Below are 27246 nucleotides of genomic sequence, written 5' to 3' on the forward strand. Positions count from 1 at the left end.
ACCGGGATCCCCAAGTGGGCCCCCTGACTTCCCATTGTCCCTTTTCAACCCCACCATTCCTGAAACAGCAAAAAATAGCCCCCTCTGTTAAGTCTTTTTTTTTTTCCACTCTTTTTAAAGAGGCAACTTCTTCTGACTTAGATCAGACGAATTCATATTCTGAATGTGCCTTTGTGTTAAAATAAGAGGGAAAAACTAGAAAAGAGTTAAGTGCCGTGGTCAAGGTTTTGAGGCTACAGATGTTCTTCGGGTGACTGTCAGCCACAGGCAGTCGTATGTTTTCCCCTCTATGAGTCAAACCAAAAAAAATTTATTCCACTTTATATAACTCTGCAAACAGACTAGAATTCTCTCACTCCAAGTTTGCTTTTCTTGCATTTTAAGGTATTGGAGATTATTCCACTGATATTGGTGACTCAGGTGGTAAAAAAGTCTGCCAGCCAATGCAGGAGATGCAGGTTCCTTCCCTGGGTCAGAAAGAGCCCCTGGAGGAGGAAATGGCATGCCACTACAGTGTTCTTGCCTGGAGAACGCCACAGGCGGAGGAGCCTGGTGGGCTAGTCTGTGAGGTCAAAAAGAGGCGGACACGACTGAGTGACTAAGCATTCATTCCAGAACAAAGTGCTTTAAAGGCTCCTTTAAATAGCAAACCCCTAATGCCTTTGGACTAACTTGATTAACAAGAACAAAACATTATTTCAAAATCACCTGTGACTTTAAAAATATTCATGATGCAAGCAGGTGTCCCTATACACCTGTAACGCACTGCCTACTGGGAACAGAGACAGCATTCCTCCTCGCCAGTGTCCAGTGGAAACAGTCGCCAGGCTCATCGTTCAGAGGACGAAGTTTGTTTGACTTATTACCTGAGGGAAAGGAAGCAGGTGACAAGGCTGGCTGATATTTTTGAAAAACTAGCTGACTGCAACATTTTGAGCTGGCCCTTAGCAAGATTAGATGTGGTGTGAGGAGCTGGCAAGCTTGCGCTGAGTCCTGGATATAACTCTCGAGAAAAATGAGGGTGTCGGAGACGTCTGGGTGTCTGCAAGAAGGTGGAGGAGAATGTCCCCGAGTTCAAGGCGGCTGAGCTCCGGGAGGTCTGACAGCCAGCAGCCACTTTGTGATGATCAAACCACCTGCAGCCGGGAGCGTTGCAGCGCCCTCTAGGGACCGCTGGCGGGACCGGCGTGGGGGCAGGGCGCAGTCAGCCTTTCTGCAGTGTTGTCACCACCTGTGTCTTTTTTCTGCAAATACCCCATAATAGATGGCTGTGGTCTTCATAGCTATTGCATCAGTGATGACTTTATCCTGCATTTTTTGAAGGAGGTGGCTAAGTAGGGTGATTTAAGGTTAAGATCACAGACTTTGGAGTCTAGTTTTCCTTTTTTTTGCGTTTTGTTTTCAATGTACATATATTATTGGAGCATAGTTGATGTACAATGTCATGTTAGTTTCAGGTGTACATCACGGAAATTCAGTTAGACAGACAGATTCTTTTTCAGATTCTTTTCCCTTACTGGTTCTGTTTTTCTTTTCTCATCACAGTTCTGTCCCCTTTTTTCTCTATTCCTACTACCACTGCCCTCATCTATACTTTGGGCCCCAGCCACTAACTATTCCCTTTCACCTGCCTCCCTCTCCTGGCTGCTGGGATCCTTCTAAGCAGACATTGCCCCAGTGGCTAAAATGCTAAAGAATCTGTCTACAATGCAGGAGACCTAGGTTTGATCCCTGGGTCAGGAAGATCCCCTGGAGAAGAGAATGGCTGCCCACTCCAGTATTCTTGCCTGGAGAATTCCATGGACAGGGGAGCCTGGAGGGCTAGGTCCATGGGGTCACAAGAGTCAGATATGACTGAGCAACCAACACTTTCTCTTTTTTTCACTTTCAGCATCTTCCAGCAGTTCCTCGCCTTGAGAATAACATCCAAATTCCCCTTGGGACAGCTGGTCTCATCCACCCTAAGGGTCGTCTTACCTACAACCTCTGCCCTGCACACATCCTGGGCACTCACCTACACATCCCAGGCACTCACCCAGGCTCAGGGTCCCTGGCCACCCCAGCAACTTCTAAGCACTGCCTGCCTTTGCCTCTAGCTAGACTGGCAGACTGACCCTTATTCCCTGAATATTTACCCACCCACCATCCTGTTACTGAGTCCCAGCTCGCTCTGCTCACCGCCTGACAAGCCAGTAAGTCCAGAGATAAGCTGTTGGCACAAGTAATAGTGAAAGCTAGCAGCCCCAGAAGATGATGGCCTACTGTCCCAAAGCGCCATCTCCCCCAAGTTAGGATTCAGGCTTCTTTTATACTAAAAAGGGGAGAGACTAGAGACTGGTTTCTGGCCCAACTCTGGAGGGGGTCTGTTAATTTCTTCCTTCCTGCAGCCATTCACAGGTGGGACCTGGTCAGGGAATCTATTGGTAGATTAACAAAGGTGTTGGAGCCTGAAGCTCATTCCCTGGCAGGTGGGGTTCCCAGAGATGGGCAAGCCATTATAACGTAAGTTTATAGCAGCATGCCTTTAGTGATTAACTTGTAACAGAACAGGGAGGTTTTTCTCTATTACAATCCAACACCTGGGATAAATCTGCACTCACTGATATTGAAAAGCACTTTACAGTTGACACAGGGTTTTCTCATCCTTGATCAGACCCCACACTCAGGTGGAGGTACTTTCTAATTGTACAGGGGCGGGAACAGAGGTTTGAAAAGGTCAGTGGCCCACGTTAAGACTCTCCAGTGGTCTAACAGCCCCATTCTGCGAGGGGTGGACGTGTAGGACCCAGGATTGCACAAGCCCTGGTGTGAGTCTGGGCCAGCGTGCACGGGCCACTGCACTGACTTCACCTCCCGCGCCCACGCCTCGTCCTTCAACAAGACAGAAGGAGTTCAGAGTCTGGCTTGTTCCGAGGGTGAAATGAAACAATGCCTGTGGGGCGTCTACTAGGGCCTGGCTCGCAGCCGACTCTACATGTGAGTTCCCTTACTGACCCGGGGCTCGGCGAGCTGTGTCGGACAGCGGCTCTTTCCTGGAGCTCCAGAGGCCTCTGGGTGCCAACTGTGGAGCCCCGTGCACCTTCGGACGCGATAGGGCGCTGCGGGGCTGGGGGAGGGAGGGGGGGCGGTGGTCACACCAGTCCTCAAACCAGTGTGGACTCCGGCCCAGCTCTGGCGGGGCGGAACTCGGGAGCCCTGGGAGGCCGGGCTGGATGCAGGGGCCTGTGGGGGGGCATTGTTCAACCCGGCACCCCGAGGTGCACCCCTCAGAAGGCACACCGGCTGCCTCCCCCGCCTCCAGCCTCCTCCCATCCCCACCTCGCCTCTACGCCAGCCCCCTTCCTCCCTCCCCCCAGCTCCCGCACTGTCTCATGAGCCCCTACAAGCACGAGGGTCCCAGGCGGAGAGGGGAGTGGTTGGGGGCCCCGCAGACCGCGCGCCGCCCGGGAGCGCAGCCCCGCCCCCACCGCCGCGCCGGCTGGCTGGACGCGGGACATGCGCACCGGGCGGCGGAGGGCGGGGGGGCGCGGGCCCGGGCGGGCGGGGATCAGGGCGGGCCGTGGGCGGGGAGCAGGGCGCTGGAGCGGGGAGCGCGCAGCCAGCGCCGCCGCCGGACTCGGGCGGGTGTGCGAGCCTGGCGCGCCGCTTGCCGGGGATGCAAAAGGCTGGGAGCCGCCGCGCCGGGAGAACGCGAGCACCGGTGACCTCGGCCCGAGGAGAGCCGGAGACGGCGGCGAACCCCGCAGGGATCCACGGGGCCGGGGTGCGGGGCCGGCGGCGGCGCAGGAGCGCGGGGCGCAGACCGGGCGGGGCTGGCGGACAGTGATGAGCGGGCGCGCGGGGAGGCTGCACGCCGCCGCCGCCGCCCGGAGCATCCGCCGCCCGAGCTGCTGCTCGCGGCCCGGGCCCCGGCCATGGAGACGCTGAACGGCCCCGCGGGCGGCGGCGCCCAGGACGCGAAGCCGCAGCCGCCCGGCCAGCACCACCGCCACCACCACCATCTCCACCCGCTGGCGGAGCGGAGACGGCTGCACCGCGCGCCCTCGCCAGCCAGACCGTTTCTCAAGGACCTGCACGGTCGGCCCGCGGCCCCCGGCCCGGCCGCCCCCTCCTCGGGCCGAGCCCCGGCGCCCGCCGCCCCGCGCTCTCCCAGCCTCGCGGGCAAGGCGCCGCCTTCGCCGGGGCCCCCGGCCGCGCCCGGCCGCCTCTCCCGGCGGAGCGGCGGCGCCCCCGGCGCGAAGGACAAGCCGCCGCCGGGCGCCGGGGCCAGGGCAGCGGGCGGCGCTAAGGCCGCTCCGGGCCCCAGGAGGGTGGCACGCGCGGCGCCTGCCGAGCCGCTGCCCCGGGTAGGGAAGCCGCCGCCCGGGGCCGAGCCGCCGCCCGCCGCTTCCAAGGGCCGCAGAGCCAAACGCGCCTCCGGAACGGTCCCCGCCCGCGCCGCCGGGCCCCGGGTCCCCGCCGTCGCGGTCCCCGCCGTGATCCTCGCCGTGAGTTCCGCGGCCGGCTCCCCGGCCCCCGGCTCGCGCATCAGCCATACAGACAGCAGCTCCGATCTCTCCGACTGCCCCTCCGACCCTCTTTCCGACGAGCAGCGCCTGCTCCCCGCCGCCAGTAGCGACGCCGAGTCCGGCACGGGCTCCAGCGACCGGGAACCTCTGCGAGGAGCCCCCACGACCAGCCCCCCAGCTCGGGGGGCGCCGCCGGGCAGCCCCGAGCCCCCGGGACTTCTCGCCGCGACCCCCGCCGCCTGCCTTGGGGGTCGGAGCAGCCCCAGCGGGGTCCCCTCGGCGTCCCCGGGGCCCGGCGTGGTGGAGGATGTCGCGGGGCGCGCACCGCCGGAGCGAACGGGCCCCGGGACCCCCAGGGAGCACGGGCCGGGCGAGCGGCACCGGCTGGTCCCGGCGGCGGCGGAGGAGGAGCTGCTGCGGGAAATGGAGGAGCTGCGCTCGGAGAACGACTATCTCAAGGTGCGCAGCCTGCCCCGCTGCAGGTGTCCCGGCGGCGGCCCCAGGTCTGGGTGCGGGCGGGGCCCCGCGAGCCCCGGCGTCCCGGCCCCGAAAGCGCTTCCTCCCAGTGCCAATCACTTTCCTGCGCTCCACACGCCGGGCGCTGGGAACTAGAGCCAAACTTGTGTAAGGAGCAGAGAGACCTGTGGGTCCAGCCGCTTCTCCACCCCCTTAACTTGTTTCTAGAAAGTCTAGCGTGGCGCGGATGCCTCTGCCCCAGTTGATGCTGCGTTAACTAGAGAGGCGGCTGTGACCGCTTTTTGGAGAAGCAGTCGACCCCCTGCCCCCTCACCTGTGGGCGCGGATTGTCCCCAGCCGAGAATCTCAGCGGGAGCCCGTGGGCCGAGTGCGGGTCTCGGAGGGTGCAGCCTTGTAGTCTTCCCCTTCTCCTGCAGTTAAGAAGGCCGGGTGCTCTCCGAGTCTCCCTCGGGTGCAGACAGCCGGGTCAGTGATAAACCTACAGTTCAGGAGTCCCTTGAGCGCGGCCTGGGTGGAGAGACCACGCTGTCTTGCTGGCTGGGCCTTCGTACGCGTCCAGCAGCCGGTTTTTCCGTGTCAGGAGAGGCCACTCGCGCCCGCTCTTTCGAGGGACTCGCAGCCTCTGGGTTCATCGAGCGCTTTGCGGTGCGGCCTCCTCTGAGCGGCTTCTGGGTCTTGGTAGCTTTGGGGCACAAGTCTGACTCCATGTTTTCCAGGAGGAGGAGGAGAGCAGGCGCTGCAGAAAAGAGGATTTAGACCGTGTGGGGTGGGGAGGTCAGGGCACGCAGGGTGACTCCAAAGCAAGGAGGGTGGTACTGAATGCATCCGTCTTAATTTATTGTGATGCTCAGGTTAGTCAACAGCTCCACCATGTAAATCTCCTCCTGTTAAGATGGTTAAATATATATTTCCTCCTAAATGCAGCGGCCCTCCTCCGTCAGTGCATTTTGTGATTCTCCCCATTTTCTCTGCAAAGGCTGACTCTCCCTCATGGAGGTCCCCAGGTGGCTGGTGGGACAAGGATGTGGGCTTTTAAGGTGCGTGGAGATGATCTGTGTAGTTAAGCTGGGGTCAGAGCAATGGATGAGGAGTGTTCCTACACCCAAGCCACAGAGGCTGCTCTGCTCACCACGGAGCCCCCATGGTGGTTTTACCCTATTCAAAGAGGCAGAGGAGAATCGTGGTGGGAAAAGAGAGCAGATGGGGACTCCGAATGAAATGTTTCCAGTAGTACGTTTGCTCTGGTCACCAACTCTTATGTAATAGACAACAGAGTGAAAGGCGAGAGTATGGAAGAGAAAGGGCCAGTTATTAGCGTTTCTCTGTTGTGAAACCAGGGCTTTTGTAAATCTGCCCTGGAGGTAAGCTCCCTGAGGGTGAGAAAGACCATCTTTGAGTTTTGTAGCCTCGGTCCAAAAGATGTTTTTCATGACATCTGATCTTAAGGCAGGCAGTTTGGCATCATTTCAGGGCTCACTCTGAGGCGGCTGGTAATTTGCTTTTTTTTTTTTCACATCGTTGGATTCTCAGTGAAGGAAGTAGGTGTCTGACCCTGGAGTCTGCTCTGGTGTGTTTGATATTTCAGCGAATCTCACAACACCGGGTATCTTTGTTGTATTTATCACAACCCTAATTTCACTGACAAGGTTGCTGAAATCCAAGAAGACATACGTACCTACTTGTTCAAGGTCACCCAGCTAGTAAGTGATGCAACTGGTTATTTTCCCGGCCTCCAGACCCCTGTTCTCTCCAGGCTCCAGGCTACATCCTTGTTTCCATCAAGACTGGGAAGAGCCATGCCTGCCTTAGAATTGTCTTATTAGCTTGGGCCATACCCAGCATTTAGCTTTTCTGGGGAACCTCTCTTTTTAGGTGAAAGGGCCACAGTGAACACCTCTCCACTGGACTGTTTGGGGTCCCACAGACCCCACCGGCAGTGTTTAATTTGTGGAAAATGTCAGTTGCCATTTCCTGCGGAGAAAGGTCATGGCCAAACATTTCCAACCCGAGTCCATCTCCCAGCGGCTCCTCTGACAGCAGGAGAGAAGAGGCAGAGGCCGTCTGAGGAGGCTGGGACATCAGGCTGATCACAAACACATGTGTGAGTTACGTGGTTGGCTCTTCAGTAGCTTAAGTGACAGTCATTCAATTTGGGGACGAAAGACAACAGTCCTGCTAGACTTTTCTAAAGGTCAGTGAGCCTGCCCATGTGTGCGGAATCGGGCTGGGAGTATCCCTGACCTCACAGAGCAATGACCTTTGCTGTAAGCCTGCTTTTGCACACGGGTTTTAGAGTGTGCATCAGTGGTTTTTTTTTTTTTTTTTTTTTTTTCAGATGGCAGATAAATTAGTCCCTGACCTACTCCTCCTTTAGGGGATGTTGCATAGGACTGTGGAGATGAGAAGTAGGAGACTCCACCCAGAAATTTCACTTTGATATATTCTGGAGGATGGTGACCACAAGTATTACAAGATTTCCTGGGTCAGTTCTATCACCATTATTGTATAAAACTCAAGTCCAGTGTTCCTGCCTAGAGAATCCCAGGGACAGGGGAGCCTGGTGGGCTGCCGTCTATGGGGTCGCATAGAGTCGGACACAACTGAAACGACTTAGCAGCAGCAGCAAGTTACTGAGAAGAATGAACCGAGAGTAATCATCAGAAAACTAAGGATGATGTGTTACTGATTGGGAAATTCGGGTGGAATTTTGTTTTTTAGCCAGACTGCTGTAGTTTTCCAAAGATCAGCTGTCAACAGAGAAGCGCCGCCTTCTGCTGTGTGGCGCTGAATGGGGCCATCCTTGAGCCATACTGTCATACAAGGCACCAGGGTGACTAGATGATGTTGTTTAGTCACTAAGTCATCTCTGATGCTTTGCAAGCCCGTGGACTATAGCCCGCCAGGCTTCTCTGTCCATGGAGTTTTCCAGGCGAGAATATTGGAGTGGGTTGCCATTTCCTCCTCCAGGGTATCTTCCCAACCCAGGGATCAAACCAGCAATCTCCTGCATTGGCAGGCAGATTTTTTACCACTGAGCCACCAGGGAAGCAGGGTGACTAGATGATGAGTAAGTACTCTGTCCAGGCTTTTTGCATGAAAGCAGTCAGAAAAGCCCTGTTGGCCCTTGACCGCAAATGAACTTGCATGCAATTTGGAAGGCTTCAGGAGTGAAGATGCGAGACTGAGGTCAGTTGTCCAAAGAGCTTTGCTTCTTTCTCAGACCAGACTCAGGTCCATCTTAGTGACCACCAGTCTGTCTGAGAAATGCTGGCCATCTTGGTCTTTGCCTGCCCACCATCACTGTGTTTTGGTCCAGCGCTCAGAGACAATCAGACAAGCCCTGGAGCTCATTGTGAACATATTAATTATGTTCTGTTTCCACAGGCTTTTCAGGAGGGTTTAATTGCTTTGCATTCATTGGCCTATTTCGAAAATGCTTCTCACGTTGGCGGGGGATTCTAGCATGACACCCCTCCCCCCACTCCCAAGTAGTGTACCCCAAAGTGCCCCAGTCCTGCGGGGCTCCAAGATCAGCCTGGGGAGGGCTGCTGAGTTTGCTCTGCCCTTTCGGTTACCTCCTAAGAATTATTTTTTGGTGAAAACAAGCAAAGTGCCTGCTAGCTCAGAGCAGACACCACGGGAATGTGGAAGAGCAGTGAGTTCTCGAGTGGGCTCCTGGGGAGGCCATTCCGGTGGAGTGGTTGCACTGCCTCAGCACTCGCCCGGCCTCGGCATCCTGCCTCTCTCTTGGGGCCTTGGGAGTTTCAGGATCTGCAAAGATTTGGTTAAATCCAGCCGTGCAGATTCCAGGCGCTCTGAATGGCCAGGAAGGGGTGGGGGTGGGGTGGACACTGAGGCAAGAATAAACAGTTCTGAGCATAAAGTGCTTCATCTCCTCCCTGCCGACACCCCTCCCTTCTGGAAGGTTGAAGCAGACAGTGTCCCTATTCTTTCCTGACCTTCTGCTTTCCACACCCATTCTTTATTCAGCCTGCAAACAAGCAGCTGTAATCATCTTAGGTGGCGAGATAATGTGGACCAGGGCACAGGGGGGCCATGGCTGCTGGATGAACTGGCACTTGTAAACAATGGCTGAGCCCCCCTGTGCCTTCTGAACCTCAGCTGGGACTCTGCGGAGCACATTTCCATTGACGGGAGGGAAAGGAGGTGGATTATTTGTATATTACAGTAGACAATAGTTAAGGGTCTGCAACTCCCAGAGGAGGGAATTATTGCAACAGTAGCCAGCTGAATGCTCACTGTCTAAATTGAGTCTGTTTAAAGAGGGAGTGATTAAAGTAGGACTAGTTATTGATTTTAAGTTGTTTAAAGGGAATTAAGGTCTGATAAGATCATCAGTATGATCAAGGGTTTTCATCACTTTTACTATGAAAACCAGGGATTTGGTTTTTATATTTGTGGATAAACTATCCTCAAAGAGATTTTCTTTGACATTTTAATCTCGGTTTATTCTAGTGCACACATGAAACCTCATTATTTCTTAAATCTGATTTATATATATATATATTAAAAAAAACACACACACATGGGACTTCCCGGACAGCACTAGTAGTAAAAGAATCTGCCTGCCAGTGCAAGAGTCGGGTTTAATCCCTGGGTCGGGAAGATCCCCTGAAGAAGGAAATGGTACCCAGTATTTTTGCCTGGAAAATTCCACGGGCAGAGGAGCCTGGTGGGCTCCAGTCCATGGGGCCACAGAGAGTCAGATGCTCCTGGGCACACATATACACACTCATGAGTATAAAATAAAGCTTGATTTGTTATCTGCAGGTGAAGGGGAATAGTTGGGGAGCTCGCTAGTACTTCAAGGTTTCATGCTATACAGAATTTGAAAAGTATATTTAGTTAAAGCTAAATTAGCTTTTTAATGAGATAATGATCTAACATTTGAGTGTCTGACAGACCTGTTGTTAATTCAATATAAAACTTGATTAAGGGAAATTTTCTCCTTATTATCTGTATTAAAAACCAACAGTTTTCTTCTCTTGCTTACCGTGTGTAAATTTAGTCTATCAGAAGCATTATATGTTCTGCTTGATTGGGTTTGTTAAGCATTTAAATGGCAGACATCTTTAAGGTTCTTTGATATAATGTTTTCTAGATTAGAGCGTGCTGTCAGAAAATTAATGTGATGTTCATTTGAAAAATCGCTCTCCCATCATGACCCTAATCTGAATAATCACAGTTTTTGCTTTTCAAATGTCTGCTTCCTGCCTACATGGTTTGTAATTTGCCTTTCTTATAACTTCTTTTCACTGAACCTGAAAATTGCTTTTTTCAAGGCTCTTTGAAAAGAGTTGAAACCCTGGCCTTGTCCTGTCCCTGTAACAGACAAGTGTTTGGAAGCCGTTTAAACTTTTAGGGTTTTGGTATGTTCATTTTAAAAATGGAGGGTATTAATACCTTTTCTGTATACTGCAGTGCTTTGGTGAGGACCAGTTGCGAAAATGAATATACCTGCACGTTGACAATGTCAAGTTGTAAACATTAGCTTGCTGTTATTATTTTGCACTGACAGGCTTTTTGCAAGTGTGATTTAAAGCTTCTTGTTTCACATGACCTGGTGGTTGCTGATAATTTCTCCCATTTACTGGAAAGAGTATGTGTGTGGAGCCAGAGAGCCTGGGTTTGTAGCTGGGCTTCCAGTTATCAGCCGAGAGACTTTGGGTGTGTTCACCAGTGTGGGTTTGGCCTCTTTGTCCATCTTGTGGGGGCTATGTGTCCCTGCAGGCTTATTGTAGGCTTAGTAACAAAGGCGAGGTGCTTGAGAAAGGGTGTCTGCTGGTCCACAAATTTAGATAAAATGAGTTATAAAAGCAGTGATTCAAATACATGCAATTACAATCTCTTCCTAATTTTCTTTTCAAAGCGACTAATGTTAGCGGTTATTTATGCCAAGAACTATTAGCTGTTTACATCTGGCCTGCTGGGTGATCTGGAGGTTGTGGGTACATCCAGCCCTGGAACAGGCTTTTTCAGTCCACAGTGGGGGTGCAGGTGTCTGTAGAGCATAACTAGCATTTAATGGTAGGGTTGATGAAGAGCCCCCCATTACAAAATCTGAAAAACCAGAGAACTTTTTTTTATCTGTAAGTCCTACCGTATGTTTTTTTATGACTGTCACATTTTAAAATTCATGTTTGAGTAATAGGTAATTTTCAGAATTAATGACTTGACAAGCTTTCTAGAAGGAAAGGGCTGCCCTGGTGGTTCAAATGGTAAAGAATGTGCCTGTAATGCAGGAGACCCAGGTTTGATCCCTGGGCTGGCAGGATCCCTTGGAGAAGGGAATGGCTACCCACTCCAGTATTCTTGCACAGAGAATCCCATGGACTGAGAAACCTGGCGGGCTACCATCCATGCGGTCACACAGAGTCGGACACAACTAAGAGACTAACACTTCCAATGGAAGGAAAAGCATTTGCACAGTGCCTTCACAAACGGAATGCCCAACACCATTGGATATTTGTGGGTACCCCTGGATATGTATAGTGATTATTGCTTTTGTTGAACTATTTTTATTAGTTACCCAGTGTAATAATTAACTGTATTCAGACACCTCTACATAGATTAAGCTTTTTCTCAAAGTCAAATCAGATTTGCAGAAGGGACCTGAGAAGCTTGACCCTGATTTTGAAGATTCAGGACTATCTCTGTACTCTATAGGAGGATGGCATGCATAGGCCTGTTTGAAAGCTTGTAGGCTGTGGTGGCTTGTCCCCTCTGGCGTGGGTTGGGTTAAGGGCAAGGCTCTCATGGCTCAGTGTGGGGATTCGGCATCAGAAACCACCTCTTTGCTGCAGGTTGAAAGGCTCTTCCTGAAGTTGGTATGTTCTCCAGGCCCCTGAAGAGCCCAGCCTGTCCATTCTGTCCACTGTCTGGCCTCTATGTTCCACCCAGTAAACCCCAATTCCAGCCAACTTCCCTACTGGAACAAGATTTATATGAAGGGTCCTCCATGAAGAAGAAAAAAAAGGCAATGAAACTCGCTTATGTGTCATAACATTTTCAACATTAAGATTTACCTTTTTTAAAAGATTTTTTAATGTGATTCATTTTTAAAGTCTCTATGTGTTATAATATTGCATCTGCTTTACGTTTTGTTTTTTTGGCCTCAAAGCACATGGGATCTTAGCTCTTGCTCCCCAACTAGGGATCAAACCCACACCACCTGCATTGGAAGACAAATTCTTAACTACTGGAGGCAATTCCCTAAGATTTACCTTTCTTAAGACACATAAGAACATCTTATATTTTTTTAAAGTAATTTTTTTTTTTGTCCCCACTGCATGGGATCTTAGTTCTCTAACTAGGAATTGAATCCATGCCCTCTGCATTGGAAACACAGAGTCTTAACCACTGGACCACCAGGGAATTCCCAAACATCTTTTATTTTTAATGAGATTGTCGCCACTGCTGCAGAAATTCTTTAAGAATCTTTAGCAGGCAAAAATGTTTTATTTGTTTGACTACTAGTAAGTTGGTAAAGCTTTCAGTTTTAACATCTGCTCCCCATGATGGGTCATTGAAAGGGGCCCCACTTGGAGCCATGGTCAGCTGAGCGGATCGTGTTCTTGGTCAGGTGGTGTGGACAGAGTGGGAGAACCTGCAGGCGGCCTTTGGGACAATCAGATGCCTCACATGTACCTTTCCCCTACAGGTGCGGGCTGCACACGGGTGGGGTTGGCTAGACAGTAGTTTTCACCCTGTTTGTGCCAATTTGTTGTTTTTCCACAAGGGTTCCCAGTTCATTTGGTACACATCTCCTATGTGATCTTATAAAGGATAAAATAATCTGCAGGAGGTTTACTACTAGTCAATTTCTTGTCTACCTGAGGCTCTGATGTTGGGAAACTCTTTTCTTTATTGTAAGTAAATCCCTGGTTTTTAAGAATAAATGCAGGATTAGCGAGAGTGGCCAGGCTCCATGAACAAACTGAATAGAATGAGAGCTGATAAGTTAGGGTGTCCGTGTTTGGGAGTGTGTTTTTCCTTTGAGCCTCAGTGTTAGTTGAACAAAATAAATGGGAATGAGGACTTCCCTGGTGGTCCAGTGGTTAGAACTCCACTTTCACTGCCGAGGGCCTGGGTTCTATCCCTGGTTGGGGACTAAGAGCAAACAAGCCACGTGACATAGCCAAAAAAAAAGAAAAAAGAAAAGATGACCAAGAGTATCCTAGTGTGGAGGCATTTACGCCATCAGGTGTGAAACTAAACAAGACAATTCCTAGTATGCTTTTCTTAACCTCCCACTTTTTAAGTTGTTCCTCGCTGAAGCCTTTATTATAGAAAATATACCCTTCATGCTACTGCCGTGTCTGTGGGTTTGGGAAGAGTTGTCCATGATCAGGCTACAAGACTGGAACAAAGCAATGTGAGGTGATGTCCAGTTTGCATCGTGTTTAGGAACTGGTCTTTCTAGGTGGTGACCACGGTTCAAGTGTATTCATTCCACAAACATGCATTGAGGGCCTGCTGTGTGGCTCATGCTGCTATGGACACTGGGAGACTCCAGGTGTCTGCTTTCCTGGTGCTTACCTTCCCGTGTGGGTGACGGATGAACAATAGGAAGAAAGATAATATTAGATGGTGGTAGGAGCTCGGAGGGGCTTTAAAGTGGCGCTCGTGGTAAAGAACTTGCCTGCCATGCAGGAGATAGAGAGGAGGGTTCAATCCCTGGGGTCAGGAAGATCCCCTGGAGAAGGAAAAGGGAACCCACCCTGGTATTCTTGGCTGGGAGAAATCCCGTGGACAGAGGAGCCTGGCAGGCTATACTCCATAGGGTTGCAGAGTCGGACATGACTGAAGCGACTTAGCAAACACAGACTGGAGGGGCAGTGCCTGGGCTAGAGATGGTGGGGGTAAGGGGCATTGCATGCCTTCTGACCCATCTACCTACTGTGAGCTCGGCCAGGAGCTGGGGAGGAGCTCTTTAAGGAGAAACCATCACAGGTCACCTGCCTCCTGCGCCTGGACCCTGGGAGAGGGCAGGCTGGTGCTGAGTGAGGGGGTAGCTGTGGCTCCCTAAAGAAGGATGGAGGTGGGATGAGTGTGGTGGGTGGAGCCCTGGGGAGAGAGACCCGAAGGTTGGATGTTGAACTGACAGCACTGCGTTGGCTGGGAAGGGAGGGAGCCAGGAATAACTCGCGGGTTTCTTCTGTATCCCAGTGTCTTCATGTTGATCCCAGAGTGGAGTAGAGATGGGAGATGAAGGGCAGGGGAATGGAAAAAAACCAAACCGATGTGTATTTGAAATAGCACACAAGGTTTTATCTTTAGAATCATGAGTCACGTAGTTCCAAGATTGGTGTGGCGGGACAGCATTTTAAGGACATTTGCGGATGTGTTATAATTCCCGGGCAATTCATAGGGATGAGCCCCCTGAAGTTTGTGCTTTGCAGGCAATGTCTGACTCATCTTACTGCCTAGCTTGTGTCTTAGAGACACAAGTTTAGGTCAGCGTTTGGTTTGAATCTAGGGTTTGATTACCTGCAGAGATGGCATCATTTATGATGAGGATTCTGTAAGGAAAGATTGGGAGTGGGGTAAATGCTGAGAGGCTGCGATGACTAAGCCATGCTCGTTTTTGGTTTCTGGATCCATGAGACCTGAACAGACATCTGGTGATGCTGTCTTGTGTGAGAATTTCCGGAGTCCCTGGGCTGTATGCACACATGTTTCCGGAAGTCGACAGGTGGCTGCAGAAAGTTCACAGAGCTGCAGGGCAGGGGTGGACGGGCGACTTCATCCTGTCCCATAGACCTGGCTTCTCAGTGCCCTCTGTCTGGCTTGTGTAGGATGAGTTGGATGAACTCCGAGCGGAAATGGAAGAGATGAGAGACAGTTACTTGGAGGAGGAGGTTTACCAGCTGCAGGAGCTGCGGCGGGAGCTGGACCGCGCCAACAAGAACTGCCGAATCCTGCAGTACCGCCTCCGGAAGGCCGAGCAGAAGAGGCTGAAGGTGGCGGAGACCGGGCAGGTGGATGGGGAGCTTATCAGAAGTCTGGAACAGGACCTGAAGGTGAGCGCAAGGCAGACAGTGGGCGGGACATGTCTTCCCCAGAGAAGCGGGCGGGTGGAGGAGGGGTAGCTTCCATACAATTTTACAGGTTGCCTCCTCGAAGGTATCTTAGAGATCCAGTTTAGGTCAGTATTTGGTTTGAATCTAAAGTTTGATGACCTGCAGAGATGGCATCATTTATGATGATGATTCCATAGGAAAGATTGGGAGTGGGATAAATGCTGAGAAGGCTGTAAGAGCTGAAGTACAGACCTCAGGACCCACTTACACATGGTCTTTTTTTTTTTTTTTTTAATTTATTTGGCTGTGATGAGCCTTAGTTGTGGCACATGAGATCTTCATAATCTCACCCGAGATAATCTTCATAATCTCTTGGGCTTCCCTTGTGGCTCAGCTGGTAAAGAATCTGCCTGCAGTGCAGGAAACCTGAGTTCAATCCCTGAGTGGGGGAGATCCCCTAGACAAGGGAAAGGCTACCCACTCCAGTATTCTGGCCTGGAGAATTCCATTGACTCTATAGTCCATGGGGTGGCAAAGTGTCGGACACGACTGAGTGACTTTCACTCATTCACTCACATGAAATCTCTAGTTACTGCCAGGGCATGTGGGATCTTAGTTTACAGACCAGGGATGGAACCCATATCCCCTGCAATGCAAGGATGCTAACCCCTGGACTACCAGGGAAGTCCACTTACACATGCTCTTGATGTTCTGCTAAGTGTTTCTCTCTTTCAACAGATTTTAGCTTAAACATTCTTTGTCGTTTGATGGCTTGTAGGGTATGTGTAGTCATATGGCTTTGATAAACCAAGATTTAAATACCCCATATAAACTGGAATCTTAAACCACCCCTGCCAAAAGAATAAATAAATAAATCATAGATCTTCAATTAAAGAAAAAAAGAATTAATACCTGCCCCCACTGGTCATTCTTTAGAAATTATGCAGAAACTCCTAAAGATCTGGAATATTTTAAAAAATTGATTCATTATCAGTTCAGTTTTAGTCAAAGATCACTTTTAAAAGTTGACCCTAGTCACTTAACATTTTTTGTTATTTTAAGTTTCTAGGGTGCAGAAATGCTGAAATTACCATAAACCAAGTAAGACTTGTAGTGGTGACTTAACTGAAAGAGAAATAGGGTCATAACTAATTGTTTAAAATGTCTTTGAGAATCATTGGCAGAAGCGGGAATAAGATGAAAATACCCCAGACTTTCTTCCATTTGTCCTTTCCACTGTGGCCTCTCTCCTGCCCCAGTTATCAAATCATTTATCTAGAGATGAATTATGTATAATGTCCTTCTTATTATCGGAGTCCCTATGAAATCTCATTTAGCCTTTCATTACAATTACAGGAAAAGACTCTTTGTAACTCAGATTTATAAACCAATAACAAGATGTCATTCAGTGTGATGTAAAGGTGATTTATATTTCTGTTACAAAACCTCCTTAGTTCCTTTTAGACAGTGAAAATGTTGAACCCCCTTTATAGCATTTGAATGTTTTTACCAGAGTAGGCAATTTAAAACCTGACTATATTACGTATCTACTGAATACAGAATTATTTTTTTAAGCAAGTAGGGTTCTTTAAAAATTACTTTGAGAAACGGAAATGTTTGATGATCTTTTTAAAAATTATTTGTTATTTTATTTATTTATTCATTTATGGCTGTGCTGGAACTTCTCTGCTGCATGTAGGTTTCTCTGGTTGTAGAAAGCAGAGGCTACTCTTCGATCCAGCATGCAGTGTGGGCTTCTCTTGTTGCAGAGTACAGTTTCTTGGTGCACAGGCCTCAGTAATTGTGGCATGTTGGCTTGCCTGCAGCTCGCAGGCTCTAGAGCACAGGCTCAGTAGTTGTGATGCATGGGCTTAGTTGCCCCGAGGCTGATGGAATCTTCCCAGACCAGGGATTGAACCTATGTCCCCTGCCTTGGCAGGCAAATTCTTGACAAGTGGACCACCAGGCAAGTCCAGAGATCATTTTTAATTGATCATTTAAAGCATGTGCTCCTGGGAAGACTTGGCATTCTAAGCAATATTCCAGAAGGAGCAGGGCTGTGGCAAAGTGGCCTTTTAATCCAGATGAAAGTCATACTTCCCCTTAATGTGGATTTCATGTTTTAAACTAATACCCCTTCCTTGAAATGCAGGCTTGTTAATATTGCCAGGATCTTTGCTTTTTGGTACAGCACAATATTCCTTAGTGATTCTGCCTCTGAAGTGGTTTGGAGGTGCCCTTAGCACACAGAAGGCTTCCCATCAGATGACTGTGTCTGTGGGTTGATGCAGGTGGCCAAAGACGTGTCGGTCCGATTGCACCATGAACTTGAAACCGTGGAGGAAAAGAGAGCTAAAGCGGAAGACGAGAATGAAACTCTTCGACAGCAGATGATCGAAGTGGAGATATCCAAGCAGGCCCTGCAGAACGAGCTGGAGAGACTGAAGGAGGTGAGTCAGGTGGATGGGGGCTTGCCCCTTGTGAACATGGGACTCCCAAGTGTCCTATTTTTTTTTTTTTAATTTAATTAATGTATTTTTATTTTGGTTGCACTGGGTCTTCATTGCTGCGCGTGGGCTTTCTCTAGTTGTGGCGAGCAGGGGCTATTCTCTAGTTGAAGTACACGGGCTTCTCACTGCAGTGGCTTCTCTCATTGCTGAGCACAGGCTCCAGGCCAGCAAATTTCAGTAGTTTCAGCATGCAGGCTCGAGAGCTCCGGCTCGGTAGTTGGGGCATGTGAACTCAGTTGCTCTGTGGCTTCCAAGTGTCCTGGTCTTACTCGTGGTTTAAGGCAGAGGACGGCCAGCTACTGTTTGTATGGCCTGGAAACTAAGGATGGCTTTTACATTTTTCATAGACTTGGGGAAAAAGTACAAAACAAACCTGAAAAAGCAAAGATGATGTGATAGAGGCTGTGTTGCTTGTAAAGCCTGAAATATCTGCTCTCTGACCCTTTACGGAAAAGGCTTGTTGAACCCTGGTCTCAAGCTATTTTTTTATAATTTCCATTCCAATGAGCTGGCTGTTCCCTTTATGGGTCCATGCGGGGTGTATTATTACTAGAATACAAAATTAGGCAGTCTCTTTTTTCTCGAGAGCCTTCTCTTCCAATGAGCTGGAAAATATGTTATGCTTGTCCATTATCTGTGTCAACAGATGTGGGCGTGTGCTGCCTGTGTCTGTTATGCAGCCAATATGATTTAAATATAGATTTCTTTTACATTTTAGGGAGTGAATGTGTTCTAGCAGAGAGGTCTAGACAATGGATACTTTTTTTTTTTCATTTGCAACAGTAATGCAAATCTCATTTTGTTGTTGACATCCAGTATAAGATTAAAGCTGAATGTCCTCTTGGAAAATATCCTGCATATTGATGAAGGTACAAATGGTTTGAGATGATGGCTAAAAACCCAGAATATTACATGCCAACACTTAGCACTTCATGGTTCCTTTGGATTCACTTCATGATTCAGCCGCTAAGCCATCTACTGCTCCACCCACATGTCACTCAGACCCTGGACTGGGCCCTGGGGAGGCAGATGCCCTGCCTTCAAGGTGTTTACCGAGCCAACATGTTATGGATTTGTGTAAATTCTGTGTATGTTGCCACTTCCATGAAAACACTGCATGTTCTATTTCTTTGTCTTGTCACTGTTCCCCTTCGCGAATGGCCTCGAGGGACTTGGGCTCTATGGGCCAGGTTCTGTCTGTCTGGGTCACCGTGGGGGTGCCCACAAGGGCCTGGATCCCAAGGGTTGTTGGGGACTTTCTGGGTGAGTGCAGGATGCAGGTGAGATCTTCACAGAGGAGGAGATGGGGAGCCTGGAAGGTTCTGTCCTGGTTGATGACCCTCCTCTGGCTGTGACCACTCCCCTCTACACTTATGCATCCTAATAACTTTTTTCCCTCTTTTCCCTTTGGTCTGAGTTTGCTAGGAGGCAGGCTGTAATGGTTTCTTTTCCCGAGATTTCCAGTTTGAGCCTGACCTTGAGGGTACAAAAGACAACTCTGAAATATATTTTGTAAGTTTTATACGCATGTATGTTTTATGTATGGACTTCCCTAGTCGCTCAGTGATAAAGAATCTGCCTGCCAATATAGGAGATGCAGGTTCAATCCCCGGGTCGGGAAAATCTGCTGGAGGAAGAAACGGCAACCCACTCCAGTATTCTTGCCTGGAGAATCCCGTGGACAGAGGAGCCTCGTGGGCTACAGTCCAGGTGTTGCAAGAGAGTCAGACACGACTTAGTGACTAAACAATAGCAATGTTTGTGTATAAATATATAAATTATATACATAAGTCAGTATGTGTATTTAAAGCAGGCAGGGATTCTTCATCCCCAACTGAAATGGATTTGTGAAGGACCTGACATCAAGTCACAAATAGCTCTCTGGGGGAGAGGAATGACCATTGATGTTGGAGGCTCAGGCTGGTCGTGAGGAGGGGATGGGGAGTCAGCGCCTCCCTTTCTTTACGGCTTAAAATTACTCAGAGGGGTCCCTCCACTGGAACACAATCACTGTGCTCTTACCTGCAGAGTGGCAGTCAGACTGGTGGGGCTGCATTCTGACACTGAAGTGCTCAAGGAGTCACGAAACTGAGAATCTGAGGAGGGTCGGGGGCTGGTGGGCCGTTCTGGATGCAGCAGGGTGCACCGATTCAGAGGTGAGGCCAGAGATGCTTATCGGAACATTCGAGCCGGGGTCTCCGTGAATGGCTCCTTTGTACTAAAGCCAGAACGGACTTAGCCGTGGGTTTCACTCTAGAGGGAGGATACTGGTGATCGTTCACCCCTGAGGGCTGGTAAATGAACCACATTCTGAGAAGGTCCAGGGCGGTTTGTGCGTCTCCACCACAGGCCTGGGTGCGGATGTGTCTGTGCCCCTGCCTCGGAGGACGGTGAGACGGCGGATGTCTGCTCCCCTCGGCTCTGAGGCTGCGGCATGTCTCTGCAGACCATGCTTTCAGCATCTGGGGGACTCCTCCAGAGTGGGTGTCTCCTCGCTCTGCAAACGCACTCTGTCCAGGAACAGACTTGTCCCTTTTGCCCCCTCCTGCACCACGCTCTTGTCTTCCCAGCTGTGTTAAGGTGCCACTGTCCTTTAAGTCTCCCAGGCTTAGTGGCTGGCAGTTATCTTTACCCTTCCTGCTCCCCACTCTCAGTAGCCTGCCGCTCCGAGTTCTCGGTCTTACTAGTTCTTTCTCATTGGTACATGCTACGGAGTTGAACCTCAAAATTATACCAAGTGAAAGAAGCCAGGTGTTGTACGAGTACATTTATCAGAAACGTTCAGATAGGTAAATCCATAGACAACAGATTAGGGCTGGGGAGGAGGGAGACTGCCTTGGGTTTCCTCTTGGGCGATGACAAAGTTTTGGAACTGGGTAGAGGTGGTTTGCACAACATTGTGAATGTACCAAAGGCCACTGGACTGTACACTTTATTTATTTATTTTTTGGACTGTACACTTTAAAGCAGTTCATTTTAACCTCAGTTAAACTTTGTGACTGTCTTCTATCTGTCCTTTCACCCATCTCTCCAATGAATATTTTGAGGGCTGACACTCCGGTCACCACATTGAGGGATGCAGCACTTCCAACTGCCCCTTTTTATGTTTTACCTTCTGTATCCCCCCAGTCCGACAGTTTGAGCATGGCTTAAACAGACACACTTGCCTTGGCCCCAGTTGTCTAGCCCTTTAGCAGGACACAGGTCCTTTCCTGCCTGGTCAATCCCGGTTTCCCACCCCAAGGCACTAAACCCTGCAGAGAACTGAAAGGCAGTTGAGGAGGATGAGAAGAGACATGCCCTCTGGGCCTCGAACTCCTAGAGCTGTGTCACTTTCTCCATGGATAGATGAGATGCTTAAAGAGGGCTGGCAGGATTAACCCTCTGGAATTGTCCCTTCTGGTCAGCCAGCTTGCTGATTTCCTGTGCTGTTCACATCATGTCCATACACCCAAACTCCCATATACCCCTTCACTTCTGTAAAACTCTAATTTTTTGACCCCCCCCCCCCTTTTGGGTACATTTCTTCTAGTAGTCTCTCTCTGGTGGAATATCTCAAAGAGGTTGAAACGGTTAACCTTAGTTGACTTTCAGCTTCATAAAGATCGCCCAAGTGCTTTCACTGTATTTCTTTCTACCAGAAAGTTTCCTAAATACACGCTAGACACAAATAATAACTGGCCAGTTAATCGGCACTTTCAAGAGAGAGAGGGGCAAGTTCTGGATCCTAACAGGGAACTAGGGCTGGTGGATGGAGCCACAGGGAACCAACTAGCTGTCAGATCGCTCTTGTGGGACATCCTCCATCACTATTCAGGATATGATTTTGATTCTCTGGGTTTGGCTGAGACTCCTTTGTGCCAAATAAATGATCAGATTTTATAACTTCCTGTTTTGAAATTAGTCTGTTTTAGTTGCACGGGGTCTTTGCTGCTGTGCCTGGGCTTTCTCTAGCTGCAGTGAGTGGGGGCTTTTCTTTGTTGAGGTGCACAAACTTCTCATCGCAGTGGCTTCTCCTGTTGTGGAGCGCCAGCGCTAGGGCCGGTGGGCTCAGTAGCTGTGGCCCATGGGCTCAGTTGTTCTGCAGCGTGTTGAATCTTCCCGGATCAGGGATTGAACCCGTGTTCCCTGCCTCGGTAGGCAGACTCCTATCCACTGAGCCACCAGGGAAGTCCTTGTAACTGTTTTATGAGTGCTTGAGAGGAATATGTATGCTCCGATTTGGGATGAAGACGTTGAATCCATTAGATTGAAGACTTTCCAACTTGAACGATACTTAGAGCAGAAAGGACATTTTATGTCATCACTCAGTATACAGGTCAAAAGTTTTTACAAAGTAATGCTTATTTTTTTGCCATATGGGATGTATTCTAGTATTTTCAGTTCTGTTCTATTTTTTTTAATGATGTTTGTCAGTTCAAATCCATTACTAGATTGCCACAATTTGGGGAAAAAATGTGTATCAGATCACTTGTTAATTGTGTTGTTCAAATTTTCTATATACTTTATAGTTTTGTCTGTTAAATATCTCTTTAGGATAAAGATATATTAAAATCACCCATTATAATTTTACATTTAAATTTTCTTATATTCTGTCAAACTTTATTGATTTTGAATATGAATTCATAAAGATTTAGCACCTTTATTTGGTAATGAATTGTTCCCTTTATCCTTTCATAATGACCTCTTTATTCTAATGTCTTGCTTTTTCCTGTTAAGCCTGCTTTGTCTGCTTTTATCATCCATGCCAAATTTCTTTTAGTTAGTATTTGCCTCATACAGACTTTTTGGTGATTCTCTTCTATTATTTTGCACCACTATGTTTTAGATGTATTTTTTGTGAATGGACTATAGCTACCTTTTAAAAACTGGAATCTGGGAATCTCTGTTTTCAAAACTTGTGAATTTAATCCAGTTACATGTTTTGTGGCTATTAATGTGTTTGAACTTATTTCTGTCATTGTATTTTATGCTATCTTCCATGCCTTTTCTTTTTTCTATTTTTTTTCTCTTTTTAAAAACATTTTTATTAAAAAGCATTACAGCCAGCTGCAACAACAGTGAGCAGAAAGAAAGGGGAGGGGTAGGGAAGACCCAGGGGACTCCATCCCAGCTGCTCTCAGGGGTTGGAGGGCAGGGACGGACTAGGGAAGCCTGAGTGGTGGCGGTGCAGGGAACGGCTGCTCACCATCTTTTTTTCTATTTTTCATATTGATTTATCTGTAATTAAATTTGCAATTCTCATGTTCTCTCTCTTGGTTAGGAAACCATACATTATATTACTCTTTTGATGATACTTATATTTTTAACATGCATGTTTGTCTTAATATCCCAAACTAATCACTATCCATATTCTTTTCCTGAATAATACAAGCATCTTAGAAAGCTTCAACTCCAGTCAACTCCTATCTTTCATACAATTGTTATCTAGTACCATTCTGGTTTCATCTTTTTAAAATCAGCTCCCACCCAAGTTGACTAATAACTCATGCTGTTATTTAGATTCATTTGGACATTTTCCAACTTGCTGTCATTGCTTCTTGAGTGTTGCTCCTTACTTCTAAATTCAGTTTCCTTCTCATTGATCTATTAATATATCATTTAGTCATTCCTTTTTCAGTAAATGATATTGTCTAATATGCTTTTATTTCATACTCAGTCTTGAAAGCTATTTAATTGGGTATAGAATTCTAACACTTTGAAGATAATATTTTTATTATCTTTTGACTCTATTTTGCTATTAAGAGATCTGCTGTCAGATATTCTCATTTTGGTAGATAACCTGTCTTTTCTTCCTGGTTACTTTTTGCTATTCTCTCTGTGTTTGGTATTCTGCAGTTTGAATCAGATGTATCTTGATTTATTTTGCTCAACATTCTTTGTCAGTCTGTGTGGCTTTCACAAAATCTGAAAAATTCTCACTCTCTGAATAGTGTTCTATGATGAAACTGTCTCTTTGAGTCATGTTTCTTTCCCATTCTCTGTGTTTTTTTCTAAAATTCCTTCCTGTTCATCTTTGCGGGACTTTCTTACGATGGCCAATCTTAATCCAGCCTCCATCTTACCCACCTATAGTTTTTTAAGGCATTTTTATCTCTGTATGGTACATTCTGGATAATTTCTTCATTTCTTATCCAGATTAATTCTCTTTTTTGCATAATAATTAGTTTTATTCATCCACTAACTTTTCATTTCAGTGAGTTTACATTCCAGAGGTTTAAAAAAGCTTGATCTTTTTCATATATTATCTTTTTCTCGTAATCTCATAATTCTTGGACTTCCAGGTGGGTCAGTGGTAAAGAATTCACCTGCAATGCAGGAGATGTGGGAGATGCGAGTTCAATCCCTGGGTCAGGAAGATCCCCTGAAGAAGGAAATAGCAACCCACTCCAGTATTCTTGCCTGGAAAATTTCATGGACAGAGGAGCCTACCAGGCTACAGTCCATGGGATCGCAAAGAGTCAGACACGACTGAGCACACACATACACATAGTTCTTGCTTTAAATCCTTAAACATTTTAAAGTCATAGTCTCTTCCCGTTTGCTCTGTTTGTCTTGAGCTCTTGGTGTTACTAAGTATTCAGTTTAGATCTGGTGACTCTTATAGTGGATCATGAGCCCTTCTGAGTGGGAATTCCGTGAAGTTTGTTGACATGTCCTCCTAGTGAGTTTTGACGTCGATCTTTTTTGGAGGCCTTGGTGGTGTCACTGGTCCAAATACAACCCTTAATTTTGGCCTCATGGGTCTGTGTGCCAAATGGGCGTGTCAGTTGAACATTGAACTTGCGTGTTGCATAGACCTAGGGTATGTTCATATTTCAAAGGAGATTCCCCCCCCCCCCCCCCACCATCCAGTGTCTTGAGCAGAAGCTTACTGTCCCCATCCCCGGGTGATTTTTAGTTTCCTTTCAGGAAGGGTGCGTCTCTGCCGTGGGTTGCTTGGGCGCGTTGATCAAAGCCTCTTCTCATGCCCCTGGCCTATTTCTGGTAACTCTCAGCCTCCCCTCCTCCTCCCTTAATACACACCCTGTGCTCATGCTCTGGTTATCCCTTGAGCGTTGTGGACACTGGGGAATCTTCTTTGTGTGTGTGAGTTCAGCTGTGCAAAAATGTTTGCTCGTTACATTTTCTCCAACATTCTGAGCTGTTTACTGGGGGGTAGGGCTCATGATCGCTCCCTGTGCAGTGTTGCCAAAACAGGATGTGACCCTTCGGGTTCAGCGGAAGCGCCCGGGTTGCAGCCCTGGGGCCCCAGAACGACCCCTTGTGTCCTCCGTCTCATGACCCATCACTTGCATCCCTGCCTCTTTCTGTGGCTCCCCAACCCCTGCTGACCTCAGAACCTCTCCTCAGCAATAGCTTCTCCACGTCTTGCCTCCTCCTCACTGCCTTCTCTTGGGGTGTCTGCTGTAGGCTGAATGTGCCTATGTCACCCCCAGACTCATGTTAAATCCTGATCTCCAATCCGATGCTATGAGGAGGTGGAGCCTTCAGGAGGTGACTGGGTTATGAGAGCGGAGCCCCACCCACTTTCCAAGGATCAGAGTCCTCATCAGAGGGACTTCGTCCAGGGGCCCTCTCCTGTCCATCATGTGAGGACACAAGGGGACCCGACTGTCTTATGAATCAGGAAGTGGGTCCCCATCAGAATCGAACCTGGCAGCACCTGGATCTTAGATCTCTCAGCCTCCAGGACTGTAAGAAGTAACGTCTATTCTCCAAGATCCTCCCCCCGGTTTTGGTGATTGTCAGAGCAGCCCGAATGGACTGTGATGGTCTTCCTCGTTTTTTCTCACCAAGGGGTGAGGACTTTTCTGTGTGTCATAATAAACTCAGGCAGCCATAAAGTCGGAAACAAAGGTGTGCGAACATAATAAATGGTTTTATTGCTCTCATGGTACGCTTTAATGAAATAGCATTGTCTGTAGTTTCAGAGTTCACGGTCCCCCTTGTAAGGAAAAGATGTGTGTGGGTGAGGCTGTGTGAAGCATCTCTGGGCAGAGTCCTCGTGCCAGGGTGCCACCCAGACCCTGGCCGGGTTGTCATCAGCCTCCGTGGCGTCGCTCAGGCCTCAGCCCTGGTCGGTCAGCAGTGGACGGGAGGAGAGGAGCAGGCTGTGTGGATGTCTCAGGGAACACACAGCACCTGCTGTCCTTTGCTGAGTTCGGGGAGTGGATAATAAGCTAAAGAGCAGGACAGGGAGAGCAGTCTGGTGTCCTGAGTGACCCCGGTTATGTGCCTGCTACCTTAATAATGAGGTGAAATGGGATGAGAGAGAGGAGCAGAGTGAATCAGGTTGTCTGGTTAGGTCTTCTTCCCAAATGTGAGACCTGAGAAGAGCCTGTGGTGCGTGTGTGGGTTAGGGTTGGGGCATATGTGTGTGTGTGTGCGTGTGCGTACAGTGTCTGCACAGGGATCTGGGAAACAGCCTTCCTGTGTCCCGCCCGCACCCCAGAGCCCCATCAACAAGGGCGCGGGCCCCAGGCGGGGGACACAGAGTCCGGGGCCAGAGGGTCAGCAGCAGCAGCAGACGCACGGAGCTTTGGCAGGAGGCGCTTTGAAGGCTTCAGCTGTAAATGGCACCGTTTTGGTGTCTGGGGAGAAAGGGGGTGTGTGTGCAGTTAAACAACCATAAATAGTGCTAATGGCTGATTCACTGTTGCTGGAAAGGCTGGGTGAGGGCCTGTTGGGGGCTGTGCCGGTCCCTGGGCCCAGCTGTGGAGCGATTTCCTGTGGAAATCAGGACGGGAATTACATTGCCTGTTTTCTATGAGACAAGTGAAAGTCAGTGACCCCCTCACCGCACTCCTGGCCAGGTCGGACTGACCCAGGCCTCTGACCCAGCAGCCTTCTTCTCTCCTCTGTCCTCTGGACCTTAGCTGGAACCTGGCCACCTCCTTCACTATGTATGTGCAAGGAAGAGGCTGGTGGCCAGGTATGCCCTGGAAGGAAGCTCTGTGAAGCCCAAAGGCCGGGGTGCCATTGGGGCAGCCGCTGGAGGAGCAGGGCTCCACGAGGAAGGGCATCCATGTCTTTTTCTGACTCGTAATCTTCTCTATGAAGTGAATTTCTGCTTCTTGAAGTATCCATTGTGCTGCTTCTCTGCTGAGAAAATTATAGGAAGAAGGAGGGCAGAGTTCACCTTTGACGAGAGAGGGCACGCCCCTCCCCCTGCACCCCTCCAGGCTGTACCTAAGTCTCGCCTTTACTAGTGACATGGGGCCCCGCCTTGAAGATCCTCCCAGAAGTGCCACCTCCTCCATGAAGCCTTCCCAGCACCCTTTCTCTGAACTCTTTCTTGAGGCCCTTGCAGATTCTCCTGCAGTTTGTAAGAAATAATTCAGCAAGGTCCCATGTATCCTTTATCCAGTTCAGACTCTGGTATGATCTTGAAACTAGGGTGTCAGGTTGATGCAATCAAGCTACAGATGGTTTCAGGTTTCCTGACCATTGGGGTCCCTCATGTGGACCTTTTATGGCCACACCTACTTTCCTCTATGGCCACGCCCACTTCTCTCCACGACCACGCCCACTTTCCCTCCTGTCCCTGCCCCCGTCACACATCACTGGCACCCATGGCTGGGTCTCTGTTTCCATAGTTTTGTCATTTCAAGACTATGACATGAATGGAGACACACAGCATGTAACCTCTGAGGATTAGCTTTTTCGCTCAGCATCAGCCTCTAGAGATCACCCAGATGGTGTACA

At 48.9% G+C, this 27246-nt stretch overlaps 1 protein-coding gene across 3 annotated transcripts in view; it reads left to right on the forward strand.

The window, feature by feature from the left end:
- Positions 1–3627: 3627 nt before the first annotated feature.
- MTCL1 (microtubule crosslinking factor 1) overlaps positions 3628–27246 on the forward strand; it is a 115723-nt gene continuing 92104 nt past the window's right edge. For all 3 annotated transcript variants that reach the window (XM_065932559.1, XM_065932561.1, XM_065932560.1), the window contains exons 1-3: positions 3628–4967; positions 14804–15028; positions 17320–17478. In XM_065932559.1, the coding sequence (XP_065788631.1) occupies positions 3915–4967; positions 14804–15028; positions 17320–17478 (1437 nt within the window). In that variant the 5' untranslated portion in view covers positions 3628–3914. The remainder of the gene's footprint in view (positions 4968–14803; positions 15029–17319; positions 17479–27246) is intronic.

This window comes from Muntiacus reevesi, chromosome 4, assembly GCF_963930625.1.
Source record: "Muntiacus reevesi chromosome 4, mMunRee1.1, whole genome shotgun sequence".
NCBI classification, from domain to species: Eukaryota; Metazoa; Chordata; class Mammalia; order Artiodactyla; family Cervidae; genus Muntiacus; species Muntiacus reevesi.